This window comes from Vipera berus, assembly GCF_964194415.1.
Source record: "Vipera berus genome assembly, chromosome: 2".
Taxonomy (NCBI): Eukaryota; Metazoa; Chordata; class Lepidosauria; order Squamata; family Viperidae; genus Vipera; species Vipera berus.
This window is the reverse complement of record NC_138203.1, coordinates 219,111,860-219,138,613: the sequence shown is the minus strand read 5'-3', so window position 1 is coordinate 219,138,613 and position 26,754 is coordinate 219,111,860. Positions and strand designations below refer to the sequence as shown.

At 40.6% G+C, this 26,754-nt stretch overlaps 1 protein-coding gene across 1 annotated transcript in view; it reads left to right on the top strand.

The window, feature by feature from the left end:
* Positions 1-26,754, top strand: part of MST1 (macrophage stimulating 1) — a 32,577-nt gene that overhangs the window by 3,653 nt on the left and 2,170 nt on the right. The window contains exons 3-17 of the mRNA XM_081319552.1: positions 586-698; positions 2,779-2,893; positions 4,206-4,342; positions 5,586-5,706; positions 12,225-12,343; positions 13,526-13,685; positions 15,296-15,426; positions 16,091-16,193; positions 17,455-17,591; positions 18,886-18,921; positions 19,115-19,226; positions 19,672-19,749; positions 22,070-22,216; positions 24,317-24,423; positions 26,090-26,229. Of these exons, the coding sequence (XP_081175678.1) occupies positions 586-698; positions 2,779-2,893; positions 4,206-4,342; positions 5,586-5,706; positions 12,225-12,343; positions 13,526-13,685; positions 15,296-15,426; positions 16,091-16,193; positions 17,455-17,591; positions 18,886-18,921; positions 19,115-19,226; positions 19,672-19,749; positions 22,070-22,216; positions 24,317-24,423; positions 26,090-26,229 (1,756 nt within the window). The remainder of the gene's footprint in view (positions 1-585; positions 699-2,778; positions 2,894-4,205; positions 4,343-5,585; positions 5,707-12,224; positions 12,344-13,525; positions 13,686-15,295; positions 15,427-16,090; positions 16,194-17,454; positions 17,592-18,885; positions 18,922-19,114; positions 19,227-19,671; positions 19,750-22,069; positions 22,217-24,316; positions 24,424-26,089; positions 26,230-26,754) is intronic.

Here is a 26,754-nt window from a genome sequence, read left to right as displayed (position 1 = left end):
GGCAAACCTCTTTTGCTCTCAAGGAAATGACATGGGTATGTCATGTGGTCCCCAAGAGTTGGGCTTGATCCAGAAGAATCTTATTTTTTTTAACCTGCAAAATATATGGTTTGGGATAAGTGATACGTCTTATGTGTTAATTTCACTTCATGACTCTTCAATATGTACATGCGTACTTAACTGCACACATCTACATACATACATACATTACATACATACATACATACATACATACATACATACATACATACATACCAAGCTCTGAATGAGACATTAAGGGTTGAGGAAGAATACAGTATCTGTAAAATATTCACTGAAACTAGTCTACCATGAACACTTTCTGAATAACAAAGAGTCCAAACTGGTCTGCAAAAAAAGGCCAAATGAAGAATAGAAAAGAAACATGGCAAGATAAAGTATTGTATGTCCAGGTATATATATAAAAATCAGACAAAGTAGATAAGAATTAGATCCGGCAATGACCAAGAGCAGGAAAGTTGAAGAAAGAATCAGAAAGTTTAGGCAAACAAGCGATTCTCCATGCCAAAGGTATCTCATGAAACTGCTGTCTATGTGTTCTTCCAGAGCCTTTCATTACAACTGGCAGCGTAACGAATGTCAGCTGCTGACTGTGACCCAAATTTCACCGCATACCCGGTTGCAGAGGAATGTTCATTTTGACCTCTACCAGAAGAAAAGTAGGTTGAACATGTGCATGGAAGTGAAACGTGAGAAAGACCAGGGAATGCCTATAGTGCAAGAGAAGGAAAATGGAAATTATTTGTGCTTCCTCTGGCCTGATGACCTAAAAATTAAATAGGGATACCCCTAGAGTCGGAAACGACTAGCACGCATGTGCGGGGGAACCTTTACCTTTACCTTTTTTTACTTATTTAGGACTTGGGTTGCTGAAAGGAGCATAAGAGGCTGCACATAAAAAAAAGTCCTTGTAGCTGACACACGTCTCCTGTTTTGATGTATAAGCTCTCAAGCAAATATAAGTTGCCTTCCCTAATATGCTTACCTAACTGCACATCCTTATCCATCTTAATATCTGATGTAACTCTTAGTTATCTGTCTGATCTCCAACTTGCTCTCAACATCTGGGAGGGCATCTGGAGTAAATTGATCTCTACCACAGCAGAGATCTGTGAGTGCAAAAGTGCAAATATATGCCCCCCTTAAACCCTTATAGAAGGCAGCATGAGAGTCGTCAACATCAAATTTATTGAAGCCTGCATAAATCTTTTGTTTAGTCTTACCTTGCTGCAAGGGATAGACAGAGTGAGACTTTGGTGTAAAGCCTTGCTCAAGGTCCTATGAACTTAATGGGAAACCTGATGGGCCATTTTTCCTATTGCTTCCTATCAGCAATTTTGAAACAGCAAGATATTTGGTCCAATACTGGTTATTGTACCTGGATTTGTGTGTTTTCCTTTCTAAGAGATGTCAGCCTTGTTCATAGCCAAGAAGCCCATATGCCTCTATTATCTGATCAAAGAGCACCCAACTTTTGAACAAGGTTGGGTCTCACCCTGTTCCCAGGATTGGACAACCGGGACAAAAGATCCTTTAACCTTTCCCAACAATCTCCCAAGGAAAGTAAAGGCCAGTGGTGACCCACATATACATTACATGTGTATATATATGTGTATATGTATATATATGTGTATATGTGTATATATATATATATATATATATATATATGTGTGTGTATATGTGTGTGTGTGTATATATATATATATATATATATATATATATATATATATATATATATATATATATATATATATATATATATATATATGTATATGTGTGTATATATATATATATATATATATATATATATATATGTATATGTGTGTATATATATATATATATATATATATATATATATATATATATATATATATATATATATATATATATATATATATATATATATATATATATATATATATATATATGTGTGTGTATATGTGTGTATATATATATATATATATATATATATATTTGTGTAAATTAAGGGAGACTGAAATGCATTTCTAACTTATTAGTTTTCATCAGTCAGCCATACCCTTAATTCTTTGTTAGTAATTTACACAAATATATGAGCTGTCCGGTGTGACTACTGCCTGTTTGATGGCCTTCAAGATAGGCTGAAAACAGGAAATAAAGATTTGCCCCATGTTTGGGGCCTAGCAAGGTAATCTAAATAGTTAACATTTGACATATATATATATATATATATATATATATATATATATATATATATATATATATATATATATATATATATATATATATATATATATATATATATATATATATATATATATATATATATATATATATATATATATATATATATATATATATATATATATATATATATATATATATATATATATATATATATATATATATATATATATATATATATGTATATGTGTGTGTGTATATGTATATATATGTGTGTGTATATATATATATATGTATATGTATATATGTGTATATGTATATATGTGTATATGTATATATGTGTATATATATGTGTATATGTATATGTATATAAATGTATATGTGTATATATATATATATATATGTATATGTGTATATATATATATGTATATATGCTCATGTGTGGCCTTTTTCTTGAACTCATGAATTATCATATGAAATATATCAATGACCACATTCCGAAATAAGCAACTCCACTCTTACTTGATTCTCACTCCATCTTGCATTAGAAGTTACTTATCAACTATCACTTCACAGGTTATGTAAGGAAATGCATCATAGGAGATGGAGCAAACTATAGAGGGATCCAGTCTGTGACTGAAAAAGGAAAAACATGTCAAAAATGGCAGCTAAAGTTTCCTCATGATCACAGGTAAAATCTATGTATGCCACTCTTTGAAAGGCAATGTATAAATATCTTAAATAAAGGCAATTTGGAAATCAGTCTCAACAACTTTAACATGTGTGGATTTCAACTCACAGAGTTTCTCCAGCCAGCATGCTAGTTCGGGGAATTCTGGGAGTTGAAGTCTTCACATCTTAAAGTTGCTGAGTTTAAGAAACACTGGTATAAATACATAAATTAAATAACATAAGAAGAAATGGGTACTGCATAGGCAGAGAGGCATTGCTTTCTTGTATTGTTGTTGTTGAGGCCAATGAGAAGGAGAGAAGAATAGGACAGAAGGGATGCCCCTGAATAATATCTTCAAAAAATAGAACAATTGGGCAATTCTTCAAGCATAACTTGCTATGCTCAAGATTTTTATAAGACATACATCTCTGCACTAATAATCTATATCAGGGGTGTCAAACTGCCGGCCCATGTGCTGGATGCATCACGTAGAAGCCACGCCCACCTCAGGACTGGCAGGGGGAAGAAAGTTACATGATGCAGTGAGTTTGACACCCCTGATCTATATCATCTATTATGGTCATAATGCTATGCACAATGAAACTTAGTGATTACACCTTGGCTTTCTTGATGCTTCCTAAAACTAGCCAGGTTTTATGAAGCAGAAGTTTTAATACATCCAGGAAGAATCTCATTTTGGAAAGCTGGCTTAAGGAATCATCCTCTGTACAAAATTGCTACTCCATCAAGCAATCCAGAGGCTGTCCATAATTGAATTTACCTACTTTGTTTGGTCTGATTTTATAAGAGACAGAGTGTGGTGCTTTGTATTCCTGTTAAGAGCAGCATTACACTGTCCTAGGAAAGGGGAAGCAGGTGGCAAGAAAATGAACAGAAAATCAATGCATCCAAACCATAATTAGGACATAAGTCTTTTTCACCCTGACTGTTTCCCATTTCTTTTGAATAAACTCTTTACTATTCCAGTTCTCAGCTGATGGTATTGAGGGAAGACAACAGAGAAAATATCTCCCTGAACCCCATTACTTGCTGTTTTTCTGTTCATCTCTGACCTTTATAAAAAAAATAAATCTATCATCCATCCATCTATCCATCTGACATTTAAAAAAGTAAAAGATTTGAGACTTTTCAGGGTATTGATTTAAAACAATTTCTTGTAATAAACAAGCCAGCTTATATTAACTTCAATGATCTCCACCCTTATCGATATTGTATAATTGGAGGCTGATGGTTTTGCAGTGAAATCTAGATCAATACTAATGGGGTAATTTCAGTTTCTTTGTCTCATGTTGTCTTTTTGTTTGTTAAGATATTATCCATCCCAATATAACGGTTTGGAAGAAAATTATTGCCGGAATCCAGATAATGATAGACATGGCCCCTGGTGCTACACAACTGATCCTGCTACCCGACATCAAAGTTGTGGTATCAAGAAATGTGAAAATGGTAAATAAATTGACTTAAGATGTCTGCAGGGCAGACATAACTATATACAAACCCTCCCATAATTGCTCAGGCATGTATTTTTTTGTTTTTAGATATTTTATCCCAGCATTATTATTTTGATAAATAACTCAAGGTGGCAAGCATACTCAATACTCTTTCCTCTTCCTATTTCCCTCAAAACAGCCACTCTGAGCGATGAATTGAGTTGAACTGAGAGAGAGTGATTGACCTAAAATCACCCAGCAAGTATCGTGCCTAAGGCAGAGCTAAAGCTCATGGTATCCCAGTTTCTAGCCTAGTATTTTAACCACTTGACCAAACCGGCATCGGTCTAGGGGCAGTCATGAAAAATCAAACTGACCTGAAGGCAATACATGTGACTGCAAAATGAATAACTTATGTTTTTGTACTGTTGATATTTATTTTTAGATTTAAATGTAGTGCCCACAGAATCCCTTGTCAATAATGAAAGTAGACATTCATGCTAGACTGGAAAAATTGTGGATTACCTTGTGGATTACTGCCATATGGGTCAACTATATGGACCAAGTTCTGTTTTGTTTCTGAAGGAAGTGGAGGATGTAGCAAGATACAAGCAGCATCTGTTCAATGGGGGTCAGATAATTAGAAAAACTACTATAATTGTCATGATTGATGGCTCTTCCTAAACCATATGTCTATTTGATCTAGTACCAAGTGCTGTTTTGTTTCCAGAGGCCTCTTATGTCTATGGAACTTTATTAGTTAAGGCTTGTGTTTCTTGTGTTCCCTCTGTTCAATATTGTCATGTATTTGCTCTTTCTTGTTCAGTCCTGGAACCTGTACAGAATGTGTGCATACTCATATGCTCTGCCTAGTTTATTCATGTAAATTAGTTTTCTTAGTTACCTTCCCTTCAACCTTCTGGTCAAGATGTGTAGGGAGTCATGGAGATGATTTTAGAGAAATTATCCAGAAGCCATTAAGACAATAACAGGAGCAAGCTTAGAGCCCAGGGCACAGGGAAAATATGAGAAAGAGACTCACACTAACTCCTCCTGAATCCCAAAGTGTAAACGGGAAGGAAGGGAAAACGCAGGCAGACTTGCAAATTATTATAATCCTTTAAAATTAAGGTTAGTTCTAGTTTTCTTGTGGAATCAAGTTTCTTGACCTGGACAACTTTGCAGGGCTGACTAGATTCTAAGTGACTCTTACTACATACCTCTTATACTTATAGTAATATTTTGCCTTTGCCTTCCAGCTGTCTGTGTGTCATGTAACGGTGAGGATTATCGGGGATTCGTTGATTACACTGTGTCAGGAACAGAGTGCCAACGCTGGGACCTGCAGCACCCTCACAAGCATCCATACCTGCCAAACAAGTACTGATTCTAGACATTGTGTAATCTGTAAAGCAGCAGGAGAAAGGGCATTTTCTATGAGGCATTGCCATAATGGTACTTTCTAAGGGACAAGGAAATCCTTGGGAAATGGAGTTATTAATAGCAGTCAGAGGAATTGGCTTATATCAGTAATGACTTTGCAGTTGTCACAATCAGTTTTCACATTAATTTGAAATTCATATAGTGGAGACACAGACGCTTCCAGGTTCAATTTCAGGCATCTCCAGGGCAGCCTGGATACATAGCAGCATAAGAAGAACCTTGCTAGATCAGAGGTCCAATGGCTAGTTCAGAATTTTCATTGCCATAGAAGCGAATTACATACCTTTGGGAAATGCGTACTGGTTATACCTGCAGAAGCATTTGTGTTTCTGTGTTTTACACATTGGCACCCATATATAATAGTGTGAGTAGTACTTAACCTTAACTCTTTATATTTTTTAAAGTTAAATTGGTGGCAATTACTTATTCTAGCACAACATTTCATACTGATAATATATCTATGTTTACTCTGGAAATGTAGTTCACTTTATCATGCCCAAATTTCCCATCATTCAGCTTTATTGAGTTACCCAAGGCCCCAAGATTTTAAGAGAATGCACAAGAAGAACTTTCTATCTCCTTTCACCGCACTGTATCAGATCTACTCTTACTAATCATTCTTTTTCCAAATATCCAAAAGACCCTGTTATGAGTTTTGTTTACCTTATGTGCAGCTCTATCATTCATCTCTATTGTATTTGTTTCCTGTGTCACATTGCTACTCTATGATTCATCTCTATTGTTCCTATGATGCATTTCCTGTTCCTGTTGTATTCCCTGTCTCTAAGAAAGATGTCTTCTGCACAGTGATGCCTTATATTGTATTTACTGACTCCATATGAAACAGACCCCATATTTGCAACTTTTTTTAAAAAACAAGTTTTATTAATTTTCCAATTTTACATCAAAATATCAAAGTGTTTAGGAAGCAATGTGGTGATTGGGTAAACAATAGTCCAGTAAGAAAATCATTTGTGTCTATCTCAGGTTAAATCATCTAAAAAAATCCCTGTTTCCCTTATTTACTATATCACAATCAAGTTAATACATTACTAGTTATAACACAGTAAGTTAAGGTATTTATCAATATATTTTTAATATAGTTATCGTCCTGTTTTTAAGATTTTACCCATTTTCAATTACAGTGCTCCAATTTAGCCTTTAAGATCCATAGTATTTAAGTTTTGGGTAACTCAAATTTCCCGTTTCATTACATAATAATTGTTGTATCTAAGATACACATATTGCATAATTAAATACATTCTTATTTTATTTCACAAATATATTTCACAAATATATTCTGTTTATCATCCTAGTACAATATGATCCTTTATTATCTCAATTCAACTTCCATATTATAATTCAGAACTATATTCTAATGAATAATTTTAATTTCCCTTATAAGTCTAAATCCTAAATATTAAATCAAATAATATCTTTTAAAGTCTCCCCTTGACCCATTAAGTAAAAATGGGGAAAAAACAAAACCATTTTTTAAAGTCTAACTCTGGCTTTCTTTTTGTGCCAAACAGGCTTCCATAGCAATGCCTTTAAATCCACCTTTTAATAGAGAAAAGTAGAAAGTAAGATACATAAAAACCCAAAATTATAAATAATCACCTGTTTCAGAGGGAAGTGCAGTATTGTCCCCAAATGTAGTAACCAGAGTATCCTAAGTGGGTTTGTATCATAGTTTTGTTGAAGGAGAGTTAGTACCGTGTTTTCCTGAAAGTAAGACCTGGTATTATATTATTTTTGCCTCCAAAAGAGGCATTAGGTCTTATTTTCGGGGGGTGTCTTATATTTTTCATGACACTTGCCTCGCCTTGCGGTGGTGGCATCAACAACCCCGTCCAGCAGGAACCTGCGTGGAACCTGGAGTGGGACCAAAAAAAAGTTCAGTCAAACCTTCCAACTTCTCGCGAGATTATTTTTTTTTGCAAGAAGTTGGAAGGTCTTCCGTTTTGCCACCCCCCGCCGTGGGGGTACGGAGCCAATTAGATGGTACCGCCCCAGACGCTTAATGGATCCTGATAGATTCCAAGCGGCGCTGGGGTCCCCACCTGCCTCCATTGCTCACAACTCGGCGGATGCCTTAGTGGAAGCCTGGGAAAGGGCAGCCACTGAGGCATTTGACCGGGTTGTACCCTTGCGGCCCCTGACCCGGTGCAGATCCCAACGAGCTCCATGGTTCTCCGCGGAGCTCCGGGAGATGAAGCGTCGGAAACGGGGCCTAGAGAGCTGCTGGAGGTCTAGCCGATCTGAATCCGACCGGTTGCGGTTAAGAACCCATATTAGGTCTTATCTCGCAGCGATGAGGGTGGCGAGGTGTAATTACTTCTCTACCCTCATCGCGTCCGCAGATAATCGCCCGGCCGCCCTGTTTAGGGTGACTCGCTCCCTTCTTAATCAGGAGGTGAGGGAGGATCCCTTGCAGGGTCGTGCCGAGGAATTCAGTCAACATCTGTCGGATAAAATCGCTCGGATTCGGACCGGTTTGGACTCCAGCTGGGCAGAGTCTGGCGATCAGGACACGGGCGGTCTTGTCAATGTTATCTGGGAGGAGTTTGATTCTGTGACCCCTGATGAAGTGGACAGGATTATGGGGAGGCTGAGCTCCACCACATGTTTATTGGATCCGTGCCCTTTCTGGCTGGTTTATGCAGCTAGGGAGAGGACATGAGGCTGGCTCCAGGCGGTTATATCTGCTTCTTTGAGTGAGGGTTATTTCCCCACCGTCTTGAAGGAGGTGGTGGTGAGACCTCTCCTCAAGAAGCCTGCCTTGGACCCAGCTGTATTGAACAACTTTCGTCCAGTCTCCAACTTTCGCTTTCTTGCGAAGGTTGTTGAGAGTGTGGTGGCGCATCAGCTCCCTCTGGTCCTGGATGAAGCGGATTATCTGGACCCTTACCAATCGGGTTTCAGGCCCGGGTACAGCACGGAGACGGCATTGGTCGCTCTGGTGAATGATCTCTGGAGGGCTCGGGATAGGGGATATTCCTCTGTCCTAGTCCTATTAGACCTCTCGGCGGCTTTTGATACCATCGACCATGGTATCTTGCTGCGGCGTCTCAGGGGATTGGGAGTGGGAGGCACAGTTCTTCAGTGGTTCTCCTCCTATCTCCTGGGACGCTCGCAGTCGGTGTTGGCAGGGGGGCAGAGATCGGCCCCTAGGTCTCTCGTTTGTGGAGTTCCTCAGGGGTCGGTTCTCTCGCCTCTCCTGTTCAACATCTACATGAAACCTCTGGGTGAGATCATTCGTGGTTTTGGAGTTGGGTATCATCAATATGCCAATGATACCCAACTTTTCATTTCGCCCCCAAACCACCCCAGTGATGCCCTCGCTGTGATGTCCCGCTGCCTGGAGGCGGTTCGGGTCTGGATGGGGAGGAACAGACTTCAACTCAACCCTGACAAGACTGAGTGGCTGTACATTCCGGCATCCCGGGACATTCAAAATGTTCCATTGCTTTCTATGGGGGGTGAGCTCTTACCCCCCGTGGATAGGGCTCGCAACTTGGGAGTCCTCCTAGATTCACGACTTACCCTGGAAGACCATATAGTAGCCGTGACTAGGGGGGCTTTCGCCCAGGTTCGCCTGGTGCGCCAGTTGCGGCCCTATCTGGACCGGGATGCCCTGTGTACGGTCACTCATGCGCTCGTGACCTCTCGCCTAGACTATTGTAACGCTCTCTACATGGGGCTTCCCTTGAAGACCATTCGGAGGCTCCAACTGGTACAGAATGCGGCCGCGAGAGTTGTCTTGGGAGTTTCCCGGTACTCCCATGTTACACCTTTGCTCCGCGAGCTGCATTGGTTACCAGTTGTCTTCCGGGTGAGGTTCAAGGTCTTGGTTATGATCTTTAAGTCCTTACATGGCATGGGTCCGGGATACTCCCCTCCGCCCTGTGCGTGCCAACAGAGAGGGCCTCCTCAGGGTGCCTCCGGTCAGGGAATGTCGACTGGTGGCCCCCAGGGGGAGGGCCTTCTCTGTGGGTGCCCCGGCACTATGGAACCAACTGCCGGTTGAGCTCCGGATGGCATCGGACCTCCGATCCTTCCGTCGCGGGTTGAAGACCCACTTGTTTGAGTTAGCTGGTCTGGCCTGAAGGGGAATATGGGTTTTTAATTGGTTTTATTATTTTACTATTGCTGTATTTTAATTGGGCATGGTTTAATTCTCTTTTAATTTTTGTACAGTTATTTATATATGCCCTGTGAACCGCCCTGAGTCCCTAGGGAGAAGGGCGGTATAGAAATCCAATAAATGAAATGAAATGAAATGAAATGAAATGAAATGACTGAACTTTTCTTAGTCCCACAAACTCCGTTTTCCTGCAGCAGGAGAGAAACGCACCAGAGCTGGAAAACAAGTTAGTGAAGAATTTTTTTTTGCTTTCGAGAAGAGGGAGGAGCTGGGCAGGATGTGCCAAACTCTACAGCAGCACGGGGAGGAGAAGCGGCAGGAAATGGGGCTTCCATTTCCAGAACAGAGAAGGGAGATGCAAGGTGATGCACGGTGGCAAGCAAGTGCTCTTCTCTGCTCGGCATCACTGCATAGAGCCACTCCCTGCCCAGTTCTCCATTCTCTCCGGTGGCGGCAACGGAGGGCTGGCAGAGGGAGGCTTCAGGGGAGGCTTGTGCCATCCAGCCATGGTGCAAGCCACGGGAGAGTTGATGGAGGAGAAGGCAGGTGATCTGTGGGGCAAAACATGAAGAAAGCCCCTCCAGCGGCGCACAGCGGCAGCGGAGCCTTTCGCCGTCACTTTCCCCTGGAGGGCGACCGGGCCTACCCCATCTATCTTCCGTAGCATGGCAGTCCAGCTCGGGAGGGGAGTGAAAGGGAAGGTCGCTGAGCAAGGAATGGCCTGGCTAGGGAGGCCCTGAAGGAAGCGGGTGCAGGGCGCATGGGGCAGCTCCAACCCTCCCCCACCTGCCTCGCCTTGTGGCGGTAGCAGTGCAATATGCCATGTGGCCTCCTGACCCATTGCGGCAGCGAGTTGGGACAGAGTGGGCGGAGTCCTAATTAGGGCTTATTTTGGGAGTAGGGCTGATAGTAGGCCCACCCCCAAAAATCAGAGTAGGGTTTTTTTTTAGGCTGGGGCTTATTTTCAGGGAAACATGGTAGTTTTACTTTAAATATTTTTCTAATGATCTTCAAGATGGAAGTTATTTTTTCCCCACTGCAGCAGTACACGGGCTCACATTTTAATGGGACATGACCTTCCTTGGCCATCCATTTGTGGTTGTTATATATGTGAAATTAGGATTAGTTTGTTCCACTTCACATATGTTAAAATTTCTGCCTGAAAACCAGGGTCAACATGGGCAAAGCTGAGCTAAACTGACCACTGGTCTCATTTGGTGTAAAGCACAAGGCAGCTTCCAATGGGCCTATTATCCTCTTATAAGCCTGCTTTCAATTTGACACAGTGAACAAACAGCACATTTATAACCACAAGAAGGGTCTGTTTTTTCTTTTGATGTTGACATTATGAATTACATAATGTCGATTTTCAGTGAATTGCAAAACATTATGCATTTTCATAAAAAGAAAACAAAAGTACAGTGAGTCCTTGACCTATGACTACAACTGGCACTGTAACTTCCATTGACAAGCAATATGGTCATGCCCTATTTTATGATCCCTTTAGCTACAGTTGTTAAGTGAATCGCCACACTTAAATCATTAAATTAATCACAAGATTGTTGAGCAAATCTGCATTCCCCCACTTTGCTTGTTGGAAGCCCTCTGGGAAGGTCACAAATGGAGACTATGTGACTGTGGGATGCTGCAGTGGTTGTAAGTGAGAGGACCAGTCATAAGTCACTTTTTTGGTGCCATTATAACTTTGAACAATTGTCGTATGTCGAGGAGTATCTATATGCATTTCTCCATAATTTAATGCAGGCGTTTTTCTTGCATTTTGAGAGAACTGTTACCACAACATTCAAATGGGGAAAAAATCTGGAGGGTAATTTAAGTTTCTGCTTTTGTATTTGTTCAGAGAATACACATTATGCTGATTTGTTTTAAAATGGGAACCAAACAAATGACTTCCCTTGGGCTGCAACTTTTGTAATAACTGATTTAAGACTGATGGAATTGTGTTCTTCATTAAATAAATAATTTAGGTTTTCCAATCTATTAGCTTTACTTTTGACCAGTGTTTTTCCAGACACATGAACATCAATCCCGAATCCCACAGTTATGAAGTGTGTTGCTCTGCAATTTCAATATATTTGCTATTATACGTATCTAACGTGAAAAATATCTTTGGCCTGTCCTTGAGTGAGCGGTGGATCAGTATGCTTGATCAGAAAATGATGCTGATGATATGGATGCCACTTCTCCTCTATGAAGTGTGACACCTACAAAATTGTTGCCTCCTTAGGGAAATATTGACAGTAGTGTTTTAATTTAATTCTTCCTTTCTCTGTTATTTTTTTTAAAGATACCCAGATAAAGACCTTACTGATAATTATTGCCGTAATCCTGACAATTCTGAGCAACCTTGGTGTTACACAGTGGATCGTGCCAAGGAGCGTGAATTCTGTCGCATTCATAAATGCAGTAAGTCCTTCTGAGGTTCAGGACCTATTTGGAAATGTATCAGTCTTAGAGAGCTAAAAAAATTCATTGTGATCCGAATGCAGCATGGGATGGGTCAGTCACAGTGTATTTTACAAATGCCAAGGGGAATTTGAGGCCTTATATGGAGACAAACCTGAATAATGATCTTTTAATACATTTACAAAAGCTACATGTAATGAAGAAGAAAAAAAATCTTCAGATGACTATTATTTTATGATACACAAAATCTGTCTATGAATGTATAAAATGCACTGTGAAAGTCCTTAGGGTGATTAAATTATTGTGGTTAATTTCTAGTTCAGTTTGCATCCTAGTCAGTCCCTATATCCAGATCAGAGCAAGCTCATGTGCTACTCAGTTCAAAAACTATATCTTGAAATTTATTTATTAAAACATCTACAACAACCTAAACAGAGTTAACTAGCCAATGGGACAAAAGAGAGAGAGAGAGAGAGAGAGAGAGAGAGAGAGAGAGAGCGCTTTTGAAAACAATATTGTAAGGCAGTACCAAAGGAAGCAAACTTTGCTTATTCCAACTTAACCCTTTTATGTGGATAGCAGCAGGATAGAAGCAGATAAGGCAGGGCACCTGATAATTAGGGGAAAAAAAGCTGGATGGGAATGATGTGCTGAACAATGTGCTCAGCAGTTTCTGTTTGCTGATTCAGTAGTCTGTAATCCAGTGTTTCTCAGCCTAGCCAGCATTGTAATTCTAGGAGCAGAAGTCCATGCATCTTACAGATGCCAAGGTTGAAAACACTGCTTTCATCCATTTTGTAATTGTAGATTGCACTTAATGAAAACTGGAATGTAAACTTTACAGTTTTTAAGTTCTGAACCTTGAATAAGTAAAAACGTTCTTACGAATGAAGGTGAATATATATGTCCCAGGAAAATGTTGCAGGATCTAATCTGGATTGGTTACCAGGACCAGAGGTTTAGTCTTCCAAGCTTGTCTCACACTCTGCTAGAGAGAAGTTCCCTGAGGATGGGCTCGGAAGACTAAACCTCTGATTCTGGTGATTGACCCAGATTGGATCTTTTCCAGGGTTTTGATGCAAGTTCAGGATAAGTGTAGTACTCTTTTTTTCATTCATGCTATGGAGGATTTGTGATACGCTTTGCAATTTGGTTTCCATGGATTCTCCCTTTTGAAAACAGAAAAACGTCCACATCTGTCTACTACAACCAGCTGCTTCCGGCTGAAAGGAGAAGATTATCGAGGCAAGGTGAATGTCACTACATCGGGCGTCCCCTGTCAACGCTGGGACTCACAGACACCACACCGACACAATTTCCACCCAGAGAAATATCCATGCAAGTATGCATTGGCGATGCTGCTCTCCCAGGAATATATCAAGTCCAACTAGAAATGGGATTGGAAGCGTTTCCTCTGATAAGGTTTCCTTCTGCTGGGCATAAAAATTTGCTTCACCCCAAATGACTACATGGGCATATTCATTTTGATTTGGTTTGGGACAAACGTAGAGCTTCTTCAGGATTCCGCCCCCCACCAGTTTTCCAGTCTATCCTACAGGCCTGTAATGTGCTAGTGATCACCCATTCAGCTGGGTGAACCTTTGCTTTATTGTTTTCAAGATCAGCCAAGTGATACCAACCAGGGCATGGTATGGCTTCATTATTTCACTAGAGGTGGGAAGGCTGTTTTCTTTCAATCAGAGTAGTTTTATATATATAAGCCTAAGAAAAGGGGTTATTATTATTTTTACTGTTTGCACACTTTAGAAAATGACCCACAACAGATTTTTTTTAAACACCGTGCATCTTGTGCTTTAGCGTGTGTATAATCAAATAAAGGAAATTCTTATTACAGTTTCAAAAGGAAAAAACGGAAAAGAATCCAAATTCTACTTTTGCTGCTTTACTAACCTCTCCCTTTGGGTTTTCTCCAACAAAATGTTCTCTGAAAATTACTTGCGGACTTTGGCTTCATTTAGGAATTCCATCTGAATATCTGGATAGATTGCTGTGCCCATCTCCTGAGAGTGGAGATCTTTCTTTCTTTCTTTCTTTCTTTCTTTCTTTCTTTCTTTCTTTCTTTCTTTCTTTCTTTCTTTCTTTCTTTCTTTCTTTCTTTCTTTCTTTCTTTCTTTCTTTCTTTCTTTCTTTCTTTCTTTCTTTCTTTCTTTCTTTCTTTCTTTCTTTCTTTCTTTCTTTCTTTCTTTCTTTCCCTTTGTGCTGTGGTATCATAGATTGTGGCCAGATTGCCTGCAGTGTCTCACTCTAAGCCTTTTCTCATGAGTGAGTGAAATGTTATTCACAAATTTTATCTTGGCCCCAAACAATGCCAGTTGTATCATTTGTGGCCCCCATTGCCTGCCCTAATCCTGCCTCTGCTGTTTCCAATTCCCTTTTGGATGATGATATCATAATTTTTGAGTATGCTGCTCCCCATCAGCAAGCTGAATGATTTTGCCTCTGGCTTTGCTGCTGCTCCCTAAGCAAGTTCCCCACCAGCAAGGAAACTGAAATGGAAGCTTTATTCTTTTCTTTGGAAACTGAGGACAGATATTAGTCCAGACCAGGCCTCTGGTGACAATAGCAAAGCATTGGCTGTTTTACCTAGAAAGGACATTTTCTTAGGTTCCCCAGTTACAAATCCTTTAGAGATTTCAAAGTAAAAACAATATATTGATGGAGCTCAGAAACTGACTGAAAGCCTGTGTAGTAAAGTAATTTGGATGATAACAGAACTTCACTAACTAGAGATCTGTTAAAAGTCTAAAAAATCTTATGACTTCAGGCTGTGTTGTAGCTATGGATCAACTAACCCTGAAGCGTCTTCCAGAATGCTCAGTCTTGGAAACTGCAACTGAGTTTATGTTGAAGGCCAGCCAGAAGCATTTGGGTGCATCTTCAGAATTGGGCTGGGGGAGGGTGCTGATCTTCTGCCTTGCCTCTACCTTCTAGAGACCTAAGTGAGAATTACTGTCGGAATCCTGATGGCTCAGAGGCTCCCTGGTGCTTCACTATGATGACCAACCTGCCTAGAGCTTACTGTTTCCAGATCGAGCGCTGTGCTGAGGATGTGGAGGCAGAGGGTAAGAATGGTGGCCCCGAGCTGGGATCTAGAGGGAAGCTTTTCCCAGTGACTCTTCTCACAGAAGTCTGGGCTGCATTATAGTACCATTGTTTGTTGTCACTGAATGAGAAAAGAAGCAGCAGAGTTCTATCTGCATACCATTTGAATGGCTATAAGGATTCTATATGTCACTGTGTCTGAGATGATGCAGATCAAAGGGGAATCCATAGCAAAACAGTGCAAGGCAGTGTTTCTATTTTTCCATTCCAGCTCCTGATTTTCTGTTCCCTCTTTCAGCCCATATCCAATCCAACTTTCGGTAGTCACTGAGGATGCTTCATTCTCACTGTGATGTTTTCCCCTCAAGGTTACCCCTTCTAGCATGTCTTGGGTTCTCAAGAGATGCTTATTAGTTATTGAACAGAGACTACTAACCTGGTGGTCTCTAGAGTCTAGATCAGGGGTAGGCAACCTCTGCTCTTTTATGACTCATGGACTTCAACTCCCAGAATTCCTGAGTCAGTTGAAGTCCATGAGTCATAAAAGAGCAGAGGTTGCCTACCCCTGGTCTAGATCTTCCAGGAGAATACGGTTCCTTGGTAGCTGGAGAGCATAATGTTTGAAACATCTTTGTGTGTACAAAGACAGGCAGATGAACTCAGGTGAGTCTTTGGTTCCCACAGACTGTTACCATGGAAATGGGGAAGATTACCAAGGCACAGTTAGTAATACCCGGAAAGGAATTACCTGCCAGAAATGGAAGGAGCAAACCCCTCACACACTCCAGTAAGTGGCGGGAAGTCTTATCATTATTCTGTTTCCATTTCTCTCTTTAAGCCTTAGTCACTGCAGGGAGAACAAGTCAACCTTATTAAGCACCCAGACTTCATGAAGAATGCTCAGATTGCAGCCATTTGCCCTGATCCTGAGAGAAAGTATCGCACCTCTTGTGATCTGTGCTCACCCAGCTCGTTCATTAGACTCTTGAGGACAAGATTGACAGGATCTTAAATGTGTTAGTGTGTTAAGTTGGTGAGTTTATAAAGCTCACTGCTTCCCATCTGGAGAAAAAAAAGAGTTCTAGAATAGCACTTCCCTGTTGTATGGCTGCTTCAGGAAATAGCAACTTTCTCTTGGGTTGAAGCCAGGTGGGCAAGGCCATAAACTAAGAAAAGCCCCGTGTTCCTACCTCATTGCCGCTTTTCCCCCACAAAATTTGATGGCTATCCATCCAAGAAAGAACATCTGTTGGGTGACGCAAGTGGATGATTAAGAAAAAGACAAGGGAGAAGAGAAAAGGTGATTGGATCATTTAAAGGCCAAATATTGCTCGTTGTTATCACTATGCCTTTTTTTAAATCAGAATTTTGCCAAATTCCTTCTCAGTTTCTGTTACGCTCAAAAGTCCTCACAATTTTTGCATTTATTCTTGTTATCTTTGCTTTTGATTAGGGGAACAGTAATGGCCTTTTTCCAATTGTCAGACAGATACAACCTTCACAAATTCAACAAACTGTACATCCACTCTGCAAGCAAAATAGATCTGTATTTTAAGATGTCTCCCATCTCACTGTCACCACCTGCAGCCTTGTCATTTTTCAACATTCTCATAGCATTTAATTCTTATTCAAAGCTCTAAAATACTTCCTCCAATTAATTATCAAAGACCAAGGTAGCTGAGTTTGACAGAGACTATGCAGTGAACAATTGCAGTTTATATATAAATAGTGAAAAGCTACAACGAGTAGATGTAGCACTTTCTTTGGGGGGAAATATGATTTTTTTCAGAATTGTGCAAATACATAAGAGCGAGTATAATTAAATCCCTAGGTGAAGGAAAATTGCATTTTTTCAGGAGTCAAAGGTGAAAACTTGAATTTTGGGGGAAAAATTAGTATCTATTGATGCTTTCAAGTGTCTGAGTCAGCCATCAGAATATATTGACAACTATATGTAACTTTTATTTTAAAAAATCAGCAATCCCCAAAATAAGAAACAGGGCAAATATGACACAATACTGAACAGTCTTTTTTAAAAATTTTCTTAGGCACTTCTTTCCCTTACTACTTAGTGTGCGCCTTGAACAGAACTATTGTCGTAACCCTGACAATGACAGTCATGGGCCCTGGTGCTACACTATGGATCCTAACACTCAATTTGATTACTGTGCCATTAAACCATGTGGTAAGTTTGATTCGTGATGAAGAAATGGACGCTGCCTTAGTGTCTATTCTTGGCAGCCAGCTGGTGTGATCTTCCAGAGGCCAAGATTTTTCATGCCCACGTTGACCTCTTTGTGGCCAAAGGAAGTGAGGGCTTTGGCTTACCTTTCCTGTTTTGATGTAGTAATTGTTTCTTTGTTTGCAATATAAATTGTTTGAGCATTTGAAAGCATAGTAACAGGTGGCGCATGCATTCACGATATAAATTAAACAGTGTAATAATATAACCACAAGTCTTATTTCCAAGAAGGGATGCTAGGAAGATGGGCAGCATTTAAATTTAATAAATACGTGAATAAAATATACTAGAATATGATTTCTTGTTTATCATTGAGGTATTCATGTTTATGTTTATAATAGAATTGAGCATCTGGTTTTCCAGATGTTGCTAGATTCCAATCCTATTAACTTCAGACAGCAAGGCCAGTGGTTTGGGAAAAGGGGAATGTTAATTTAACAATCTCTGGAACATCTGTTGCTTCAAATACTTGCAAGGTAGTAGTTTTCCTTTGTTTTTTCAAAAAATGGAAGATTTGAGGTCTTCCTTTTTTGGCTTCAAAAACAATCATGAACATGTACCGTATTTTCTGGCGTATAAGACGACAGGGCGTATAAGACGACCCCCAACTTTTGAGAAGATTTTCATGGGTTAAAAAGTCGTCTTATACGCCGGAAAATACGGTAATGACATATGATTCTGAATGCCAGATAGGTTGCTAAAATTAATGCTTGAAATCTGGTTTGGCTAAATGCTGTTCGAGAAACCAGGAGACTCTGAGTTTTAGTCTCTTAGACATGGCATACAGTTGGTGAACTTTGGACCAGTCATTCTTTCTTAGACCTCAAAGTGTTGTTGCTATGGGGAAAATAGGAGTTAAGAGCATTAAATATGTGAACCACCTTGAGTTGACCAAAAAAAGGTGGGATACAAATCCAATGAATCAATGAATGCTTGTTCAACACCCTGTCAAAACCATTTTCTATATAAAGTGTGACTGACATTTTCCCCTCTTAAAATAATCCTGAACCAGAAGACGCCACAACAGAAGCTAACAATAATTCAACTACAATCAGTTTAAGAGGTGTGCTTGTCACTCACTTAGGACAAAACACAGGGAGACTTGCATTTTGTAGAAACAAAAACCTTCTACAATGAGTATGAATGACTGGCACCTCAGAGACTGTCATGAAATAAATAATAATAAGTGGAACGTAGATGTGCATGCATCAATCAATGTTTTGCTTTGTTTCTACAGCTGATGACAAGAATCAGTCCAATTTGCTGAATCCAGGTGAGCTTTTTGCCAGGCATTCTCTTTGTGGTAATTTTGTGGGAAAAATAGTTTGATGAGAAAAGGAAAAGGTACACAAGTTTTCCCTCTGCCTTTGGCTTCAGGTGACTATGTGAATAGTTAGAAATAAAGTGTGTTGCTTTTAAAAAAACATTTAAGGACAATATGTCATGACTTGACTTTGTGGTTGCAGAGAATGTGGTTTTTGACCAGTGTGGTAGGAGGAATGAGCGAATATCGATTCGGGCTCGTGTTGTAGGAGGTGGACCTGGAAACTCACCTTGGACAGTCAGCATTCGCAATCGGTGAGCAGAACCTGAGTGGTGATGGGAGGTCAGGTGGTACAAAAAATATTGGCTGCAGATACCTTACACAGAAAATCAGAGAATGAATCCTGATGGGAGAACAATCACTTCAGTAGTTCTTTTAAAAGAAGGAGATCGTAACCCTGTGAGCAGCTTTGAACCATCAGTGTCATTACTCATTGTCTTCCGGATTGGCAGCTCATAAAATATTGCAAAACAGGAAAGTTCTCTACACTTCCTTGGAAAACAAGGGCATGTTTTTGTAAGGCTGTTTTGTGTACTTGGACCACTTTTTGCTGAAGACCAGAAAGGGGTGCATAGGGTACAACCATTGAACGCGCTATTGCAAAGCTGGATGTTGCAGATAACCTGGACACGCTCCCCCAAGAGGTAGGTTTGGGGGTTTATTTGCTCCTGTGACGTGTGCCACTGTTTTGCTTTCCAGAGAAGGAGTCCATTTCTGTGGAGGATCACTGGTAAAAGAGCAGTGGGTAATCAGCACCCGGCTGTGTTTCTCCTCCTGGTAAGCAGAGTTCTGGAAAAGCAGCTTGTATTAGAAGTTACTCCCCCCCCCCCCGCCTTCCCCTTTTCTTGTACGTTTTTCTTTTTTTATATTCTATTGAAAGCTTTTTTTTTAATAAAAAAGATCATTTTGATTTTTCCACATGCTATCTTTTGCTTATAGTTGGAAGCACTCTTGGGGGATGTAGGCCAAAAAGTGGGATATAAATAAAATACAGTAATAGACAATGTTAAATAAATCTGTAGGCCTATATATTAAACAGCTGTCATTCACAGACACCAGAGCATAACTAGCTTTGAGTCATTGGAGTACTTTGCATGTTTAACTAAGCAAATAGGCTGGGCACTTTCTTACAGCACAGAGAAAGTGGGTGGACAAGTGGACTCAGCTCTCAGGAATGGCAATATTGTTTGCGGGTTACTGAGGGTTGAAGGCCCCACTTCTAGAAGGCCACAGGGTAGAGGCTGCCCCAAGAAGCAAGCTCCCCAAGTGAAGTGGCTAACCAATCATTCTTCTGCGGTCTGAGTTCAATGTAACCAAATAAAAGTTTGGTTTGCTAACAGGCAGAGAACAGGCTGAGAACATATCTATGGTATAATTAAATCAATCTAAAACAAGATATGGGTACTTTCTGTGATTAGTTCTAGGTGGGGGGGGTGGCATAAATCCTGCACTTAGGAGATATACTTAGTATACTTAAAATCAAAACTCACTGGGGGAAGGAGTAATTGAATCAGTCTAAGTAAGCCACTTATGTGAAATTGCTTAAAATGCATATTTTTGGAAAATATATGTCCGTGGTATGCTTCCTTCTCTTCCCTAAAGAGCCTCATTGTCCTCTGTTATCGTGACTGAGTATGGACAGGAATTTGTGTCTCACTAATCCAAGTCCCAAGATTACTCTGATTCTGTTGTAAGAGTGATAGGAGCAATTAATAGAGCGATGTGATGCATGCTTCACAAATGATTATGAAAACAAGTGCAGCGCATTTTTCCTAGTTGTTGAAGAGGGTATGTTATTTCCCCGGTTCTCACATCTGAAAAGAGATGGCACTACTTTAAAAATCACTTCAATGAGTCATCTCATTGAAGATTTTCCTGGTGCACCAGTTGTGGCCCTATCTGGACCGAGATGCCCTACGCACAGTCACTCATGCACTTGTGACCTCCCGGTTAGACTACTGCAATGCCCTCTACATGGGGCTGCCCTTGAGGACCACTCGGAGGCTTCAACTGGTGCAGAATTCAGCCGCGCAAGTTGTGATGGGAGCTTCCCGATACTCCCATGTAACACCTCTTCTCCGCGAGCTGCATTGGCTTCCAGTTGCCCTCCGGGTGAGATTCAAGGTGCTGGTAATGACCTATAAAGCCCTAAATGGCTTGGGTCCGGACTATCTAAGGGAACACCTGCTGCCGGCATCATCTTCCCATCGTCCTGCGCGCCCCCACAGGGAGGGCCTTCTCAGGGTACCACCGGTTAATGAATGCCGGCGGGTTATTCCCAGGGGAAGGGCATTCTCTGTGGGTGCGCCTGCCCTATGGAACCAACTACCCACGGAACTTAGGACTGCCCCCGACCTTCGCTCATTTCGCCGGGAGCTGAAAACCTGGCTCTTTGAGCTGTTTGGTCCAGACTGTGGGGTTGTTAATTTAACTGGGTTTTAGATTTACTTTTGTGGCTTGAATTTAATTTAATTGTTTTAATTGATTTTGATTTTAATTTTTTGTATTTCATGGTTCCAACTGCCCTGTAAACCGCCCTGAGTCCTATGGGAATAGGGCGGTATACAAATTCAATAAAATAAGTAAATAAAAATAAATCTCCTAAAAACAGCAGCAATTTTTCTCAGGCTTATGGTGGAATCTGAAACAATGGTATCTGCTCCGTTCTGTTGTAGAGAGGTACTGTCTGGCACTTTGGTGAGGTCCAAAGGGTGCACAGACTTAGTGATCAACATCTAGGTAGGGGCAGCCAGTAGAACAGGGGCAGCAGCTTGTTGACCTTGGCTGAACTCAGCAAATGCTAAGCAGTTTAGACTTTGTTAATATTTTGATGGGAAACTATCGGGAAATCCCAAGTGATGGACTGAATTGGAAAGCCAAAAAATTATTCGAAGAAGACAGTGATGAATCACTTCTGTATTTTTGCTATAAAAATGTGACCAGTGAGCAGAACTCAAAGGAGTCTACCTTTACAGCTGCAGAAAAGTGTAATGACGGAAATGATTCATATCCTATTAATTTTTCCTACTTAGGAAGCCTCTGTTTAGGGAGAGGCTTCAGTGACCTTGTAACAATTATTAATTCCTCTTCTTGGCAGTGATGCTGACTTAACTGGTTACTACGTCTTGCTTGGAACGCTCTTTAAGAATCCTGGTCCTAATGACCCAAACAAACAGGCCATTCCTATAATTAAGATTGTCTGTGGTCCCTCTGAGTCACTTGTGGTGATGCTGAAACTGGAGAGGTGAGTAACTTTTCAGATATTCTGTATCTCATATAGCATGAAAGCAACTTAGTTTATATTCTAATAGGCGAAGGTCAAGACTTCCTCAATAGGGGCTCCTAAGAGTCTTCTGTGCTGTTATATTTTGGGAACTGCAAGTTACATACTTTGTTGTAGAGAAATCTCACAGAATGGACCCTGTGAAACAAGACAAAGGAGAGGAACATTTTCAAAATTTCACACGGTTAGCATACAGTAATGGATGTACTAGCCTTGGACAACAGAGGTTTCCAGTCTGTCAAGGTGTTCTCCACCCTCCATCCTAAGCTGTATGGTTTGTGGGGAAGGAACTGGTGAAGATGGGGGTATGCTGCAAAAAAACCTCACAAACAGAAACAGTTAAGAGACGTGACAGGATAGGAATGTCTAATAGGTAGATTGGATTATCCAGGGCCAAGACTAAATTTGGCAGCAATCTTACTCTTTGAAGATATTTCTTTTTTTACTGACAGACAGCTTCCTTCCTTGAACTTTGCAGGTAATGTTTTAGATTTCTTTTCCCCAGTCAGTTCCAAGAAAATTAAATTAGAATTACTAGGTTCAGTGATTCTCAATCAGGTAAGCTGATCTCTTCACATCTCCTCTAGAAGAAACCTACCATCAAAGGCATCCCTTTTGAGAAATGGGAATTATGTTGAAATGCTATTTATTCCTGTTTCTGCTCTTAATTGTTGGATACATTCCTGCTTCAGGAACTGAATCCTGCCCAAGGCTGATCTCATATTTTAAAAACCTTTATGAACAAATACATAATTGCACCTTTAGAAAATATATTCTAGTCAGCGCTGTGCTATGGGCGGCAGAGCAAAGCACGGCAAAAACATGAAGCTGGGCAGGAAAACCACATCGATATTGACAGTGATGCTGACTCAACTTCATTAGTAGGCATTTACCACATTATGTTACAGTGCTCCCAACCGTTCTTTGAACTGATTATTGGCTTAATATTTGCTACCCCATTGCCCGTCTCTAACTAGACTTGTTGCCTTTGCTCTGAGTTCTGCCATCTGAATTCCCCTCAGGTTACAAAGCCTAATACCATTCATCTACTTCAGGGGTGTCAAACTCAATTTCACTGAGGGCCGCATCAGCATTGTGGTTGCCCTCAAGGGCCCGGGTGGGTGTGGCCAGGGTGGGCGTGGCCTGCTGGGTGGGCGTGGCCAGCTCTACATCGTTCGCATCAAGGGTGCCTATGGGGGCCTGGGCAGGAGTGGGACAGATCTGAGGGTCTCTGGCAGGAGGAGGGTCTCTGGGCCAGGGCCAAGGCAGTGGGGGCCGTTCCCTCACTGTTTCCAGGATGGCTTCGCGGGCCGCATGAAACCACTTTGCGGGCCGGATCCGGCCCCCGGGCCTTGTGTTTGACATGTCTGATCTACTTCCTTTGGATGGTATTAAAATAAGGATGGTGGTTATAATAATAAGGGCTAGGTTGACTTAAATGTGCCTTACTCTTAAGCTGAGGATGAAATGAAGGCAAAATGATGCGGGTGCAGTGGAGAGAGAGATGGCCAGGGCAGATTTAGGCTGGGGTTAGGTGCAAGTGGGAATTGCCCTGGGACTGAGAAGTCAGAATGTACATAAACTTTTCAAAACCAACCTTTCAGGCAAAGGGGGTTACATGCTAAAGATATTTCCCGGTATGGGATATTTTTCTTTCTCTGCTGAAAGTTGCTTTGGTGACTGAAGTTGCTAAAGAAACTGTTACATAGGAATAGTCAATTAATAGCTTTTACAAGAAAACAGGTTTCCATGAATTTGGTTTACAAGAAGGAATTCAATAGAATAAAAACTTAAAAGGCTTGCTCCAGGTAGATTCACAGTCCCCAAGCTTGTGATGACTCCTTGAAAACAGCTCCCTCCTACTTACGCTTTTGCTGAAGGCCTCCTGCCATGGCTATCACTGTTCATGGCAGAAAGATCAGTCATGGATGTGATGCCAGCATCAGCAGACACCCAGCCAAGCTTGGGTGTGCTTGAAATACATCAGCACTTTGAGATGGCTTCTGGGTACAGAACAGATGTGTGAATTGGTTGCTTTTTGCCTGCTCTTTCTCACCACAGGCCTGCACTTCTGAATCAACGTGTGGCACTGATCTGCCTTCCACCTGAGCGTTACATTGTGCCTGAGAACACCCAGTGTGAGATTGCAGGATGGGGTAGCACTGGAGGTACAATCTGGAAAAAGGATTGGTTTCAGGGGATATCAAGTCCAATTGGTCCAACCTCTTATTCAGGAATTCTATCTTGCTGGGACAAGGAAGTAAAAATGTGGATTTTTCCTTGGATGTAAAGTGTATGACAATTTAACCATTAGTTGTCGGGAACTGGCTAGGTGAGGGGTCCCCAACCTGTGGGCCGCAGCCCACTAGCAGGCCTTGGCCTGTTGGCCACTGGGCTGTGTGAGTGGCTGGCCAATGCACCATGAGCATTGCACAGGCCTTAGCGTCACCATGAGTGTTGTGTGAGAGCTACCATCGCCGTGAACATCATGCACGCTTGCAGTCCTGTTTGCGTGTGTGCATGTGCTCCTAAAGGCACCTCCCCAAAAAGGTTGGGGACCTCTGGGTTAGGTAATATTCCTCCTCACATTTTTATTCGTTGTCCAGTGAGAGAAAACCTGGAGCATGATTGGCAGGAATTGAAGTTTGCATGTGCAAACAGTCACAGCCCTGACAGGATTGTACTCCACATTGTGTAGATAGTTAGCTTGTCCAGATGGAGTACAAATTGAAAAACTGAGCTATCAATTCCTTTTTAGGAATTGCTTATTTAGGTTAATGGAACTCTGAATACAAAATTTACTCCACTGACCCAATTCTAAGCAGAAATGTGACCAATGAGATTAGGATAGTAACTGATACCTGTTAATTGGCATAGTGTTTGATCAGTTATGAAATTTGTCTATTTCTTTAAACCAAAAGCATCTTCATGTACAACATGATTGAGTTATGTTAATTCTTTGTTTTTTTTAAATAAGGAAGCACAAAAGCCCTCTCTAAATTCTGTACTGCCGTTATGCAAATTCCAAAGGGATATGATTATTAGAAAAGTGAAGACATAAATAGGAATATCTTCCATATCGAGAATCTCTCAGAAAACTAATCAAGAGTAAAATTTCCAATATTTTTATTAACCAGATATCCTTCCAGTTAAGGATATTCCCTATATGGAAGATTTTCTAAACTATTGTATGATTCACGCATGTCAATGAAACTTTATTTAGAACAGATTCCTGAACTCATATTATTAAGGTGATGAAAAATATCCTGTTTGAATATTATCAATTTGCCCTATTTGAAATTTGAGTGGATCATGGCACTACAGAGTTCGATAATTACTTACTGGCATTGTTTTTTCATTTTCATTTAAATAATACAGATTTTTAAAGGGATATTGGCCTATCCTGACTATTAACTGTCTTGATATTTAGCATTTTGAAAAGCTATCATATTGTTGGGATGGTTTGCCTGATGTGGATAATAACACTGAATTGATTATTTATTAGTATTTATATGTGCCTGGCCAATAATATTGTTCACTTGGCAGTTTGTTACATAAGATGGAGAAATACACAATATCATAATAATCTGCAGCACAAATATTTTCAATACAGCAAGTAGACATAGGAATAAAAAAGATACACTCTAGCACACACATACTGATTCTATGATAAAAGCTCAAACTTTTTAAAGATGCCAGCATATAAAATACTAACCACAAATAAATTACCCAAAAGCAATACTCTCAGAGTAGCACACCATAAAGAGAGCCTCACCATCATAAAGGTCCATAACTCACACGTTATCTAGTGCTCCGGTTCTTCTTTGCACACAGGAACTGGGAATGACAATGTCCTCAACGTGGCCAGGCTGCCAGTCATGAACAATCAGAATTGCAACGTGGCCCTTCAAGGCCGTCTGAAGGACAATGAGTTATGTACATCAGCACTGAAGGTTGGCGTGGGAGCCTGTGAGGTGAGCTGTCCACAGGGAGGTGGATTTGTATTGAACTGAATTGCGTGGCTTGCAACGAGATCAAAGTTGATGACAGGAAAGCTCCATCAAGTAACTGGTTGAGAGAAGTAAATATACAAATGAGAAGCCAACATCTGGAAAGTGAATAGCAAAGGGACGAGCCTTACAGAAAGGCCAAAAATATGGTACCTACAATCAGGGGTTTTTTCCTCATAGAACGCTCAGAACGGATTTCCGGCACCTTTTTTGGATGGAACCTTGTAGGGTAGGCAAGGTGGGTTGTATGACATGTGTGAGTTCCGGCACCTTTTTCTTTTACAAAAAAAGCACTGCCTGCAATAACCCCAGCCTAGGATGCCCACAATTTGATTAAATATTTTTATTTTTGAAAAATGGCTAATTTCCTAAATCTCCTAATCTTATAATATTCTTGCAAAATATCTCAGGCTAGGCAATTTTGTGAGATTGATCTAAAAAAAATGGAGATGGGCATGGGCACTTACGAGATTGCATCATGTCTCCTAA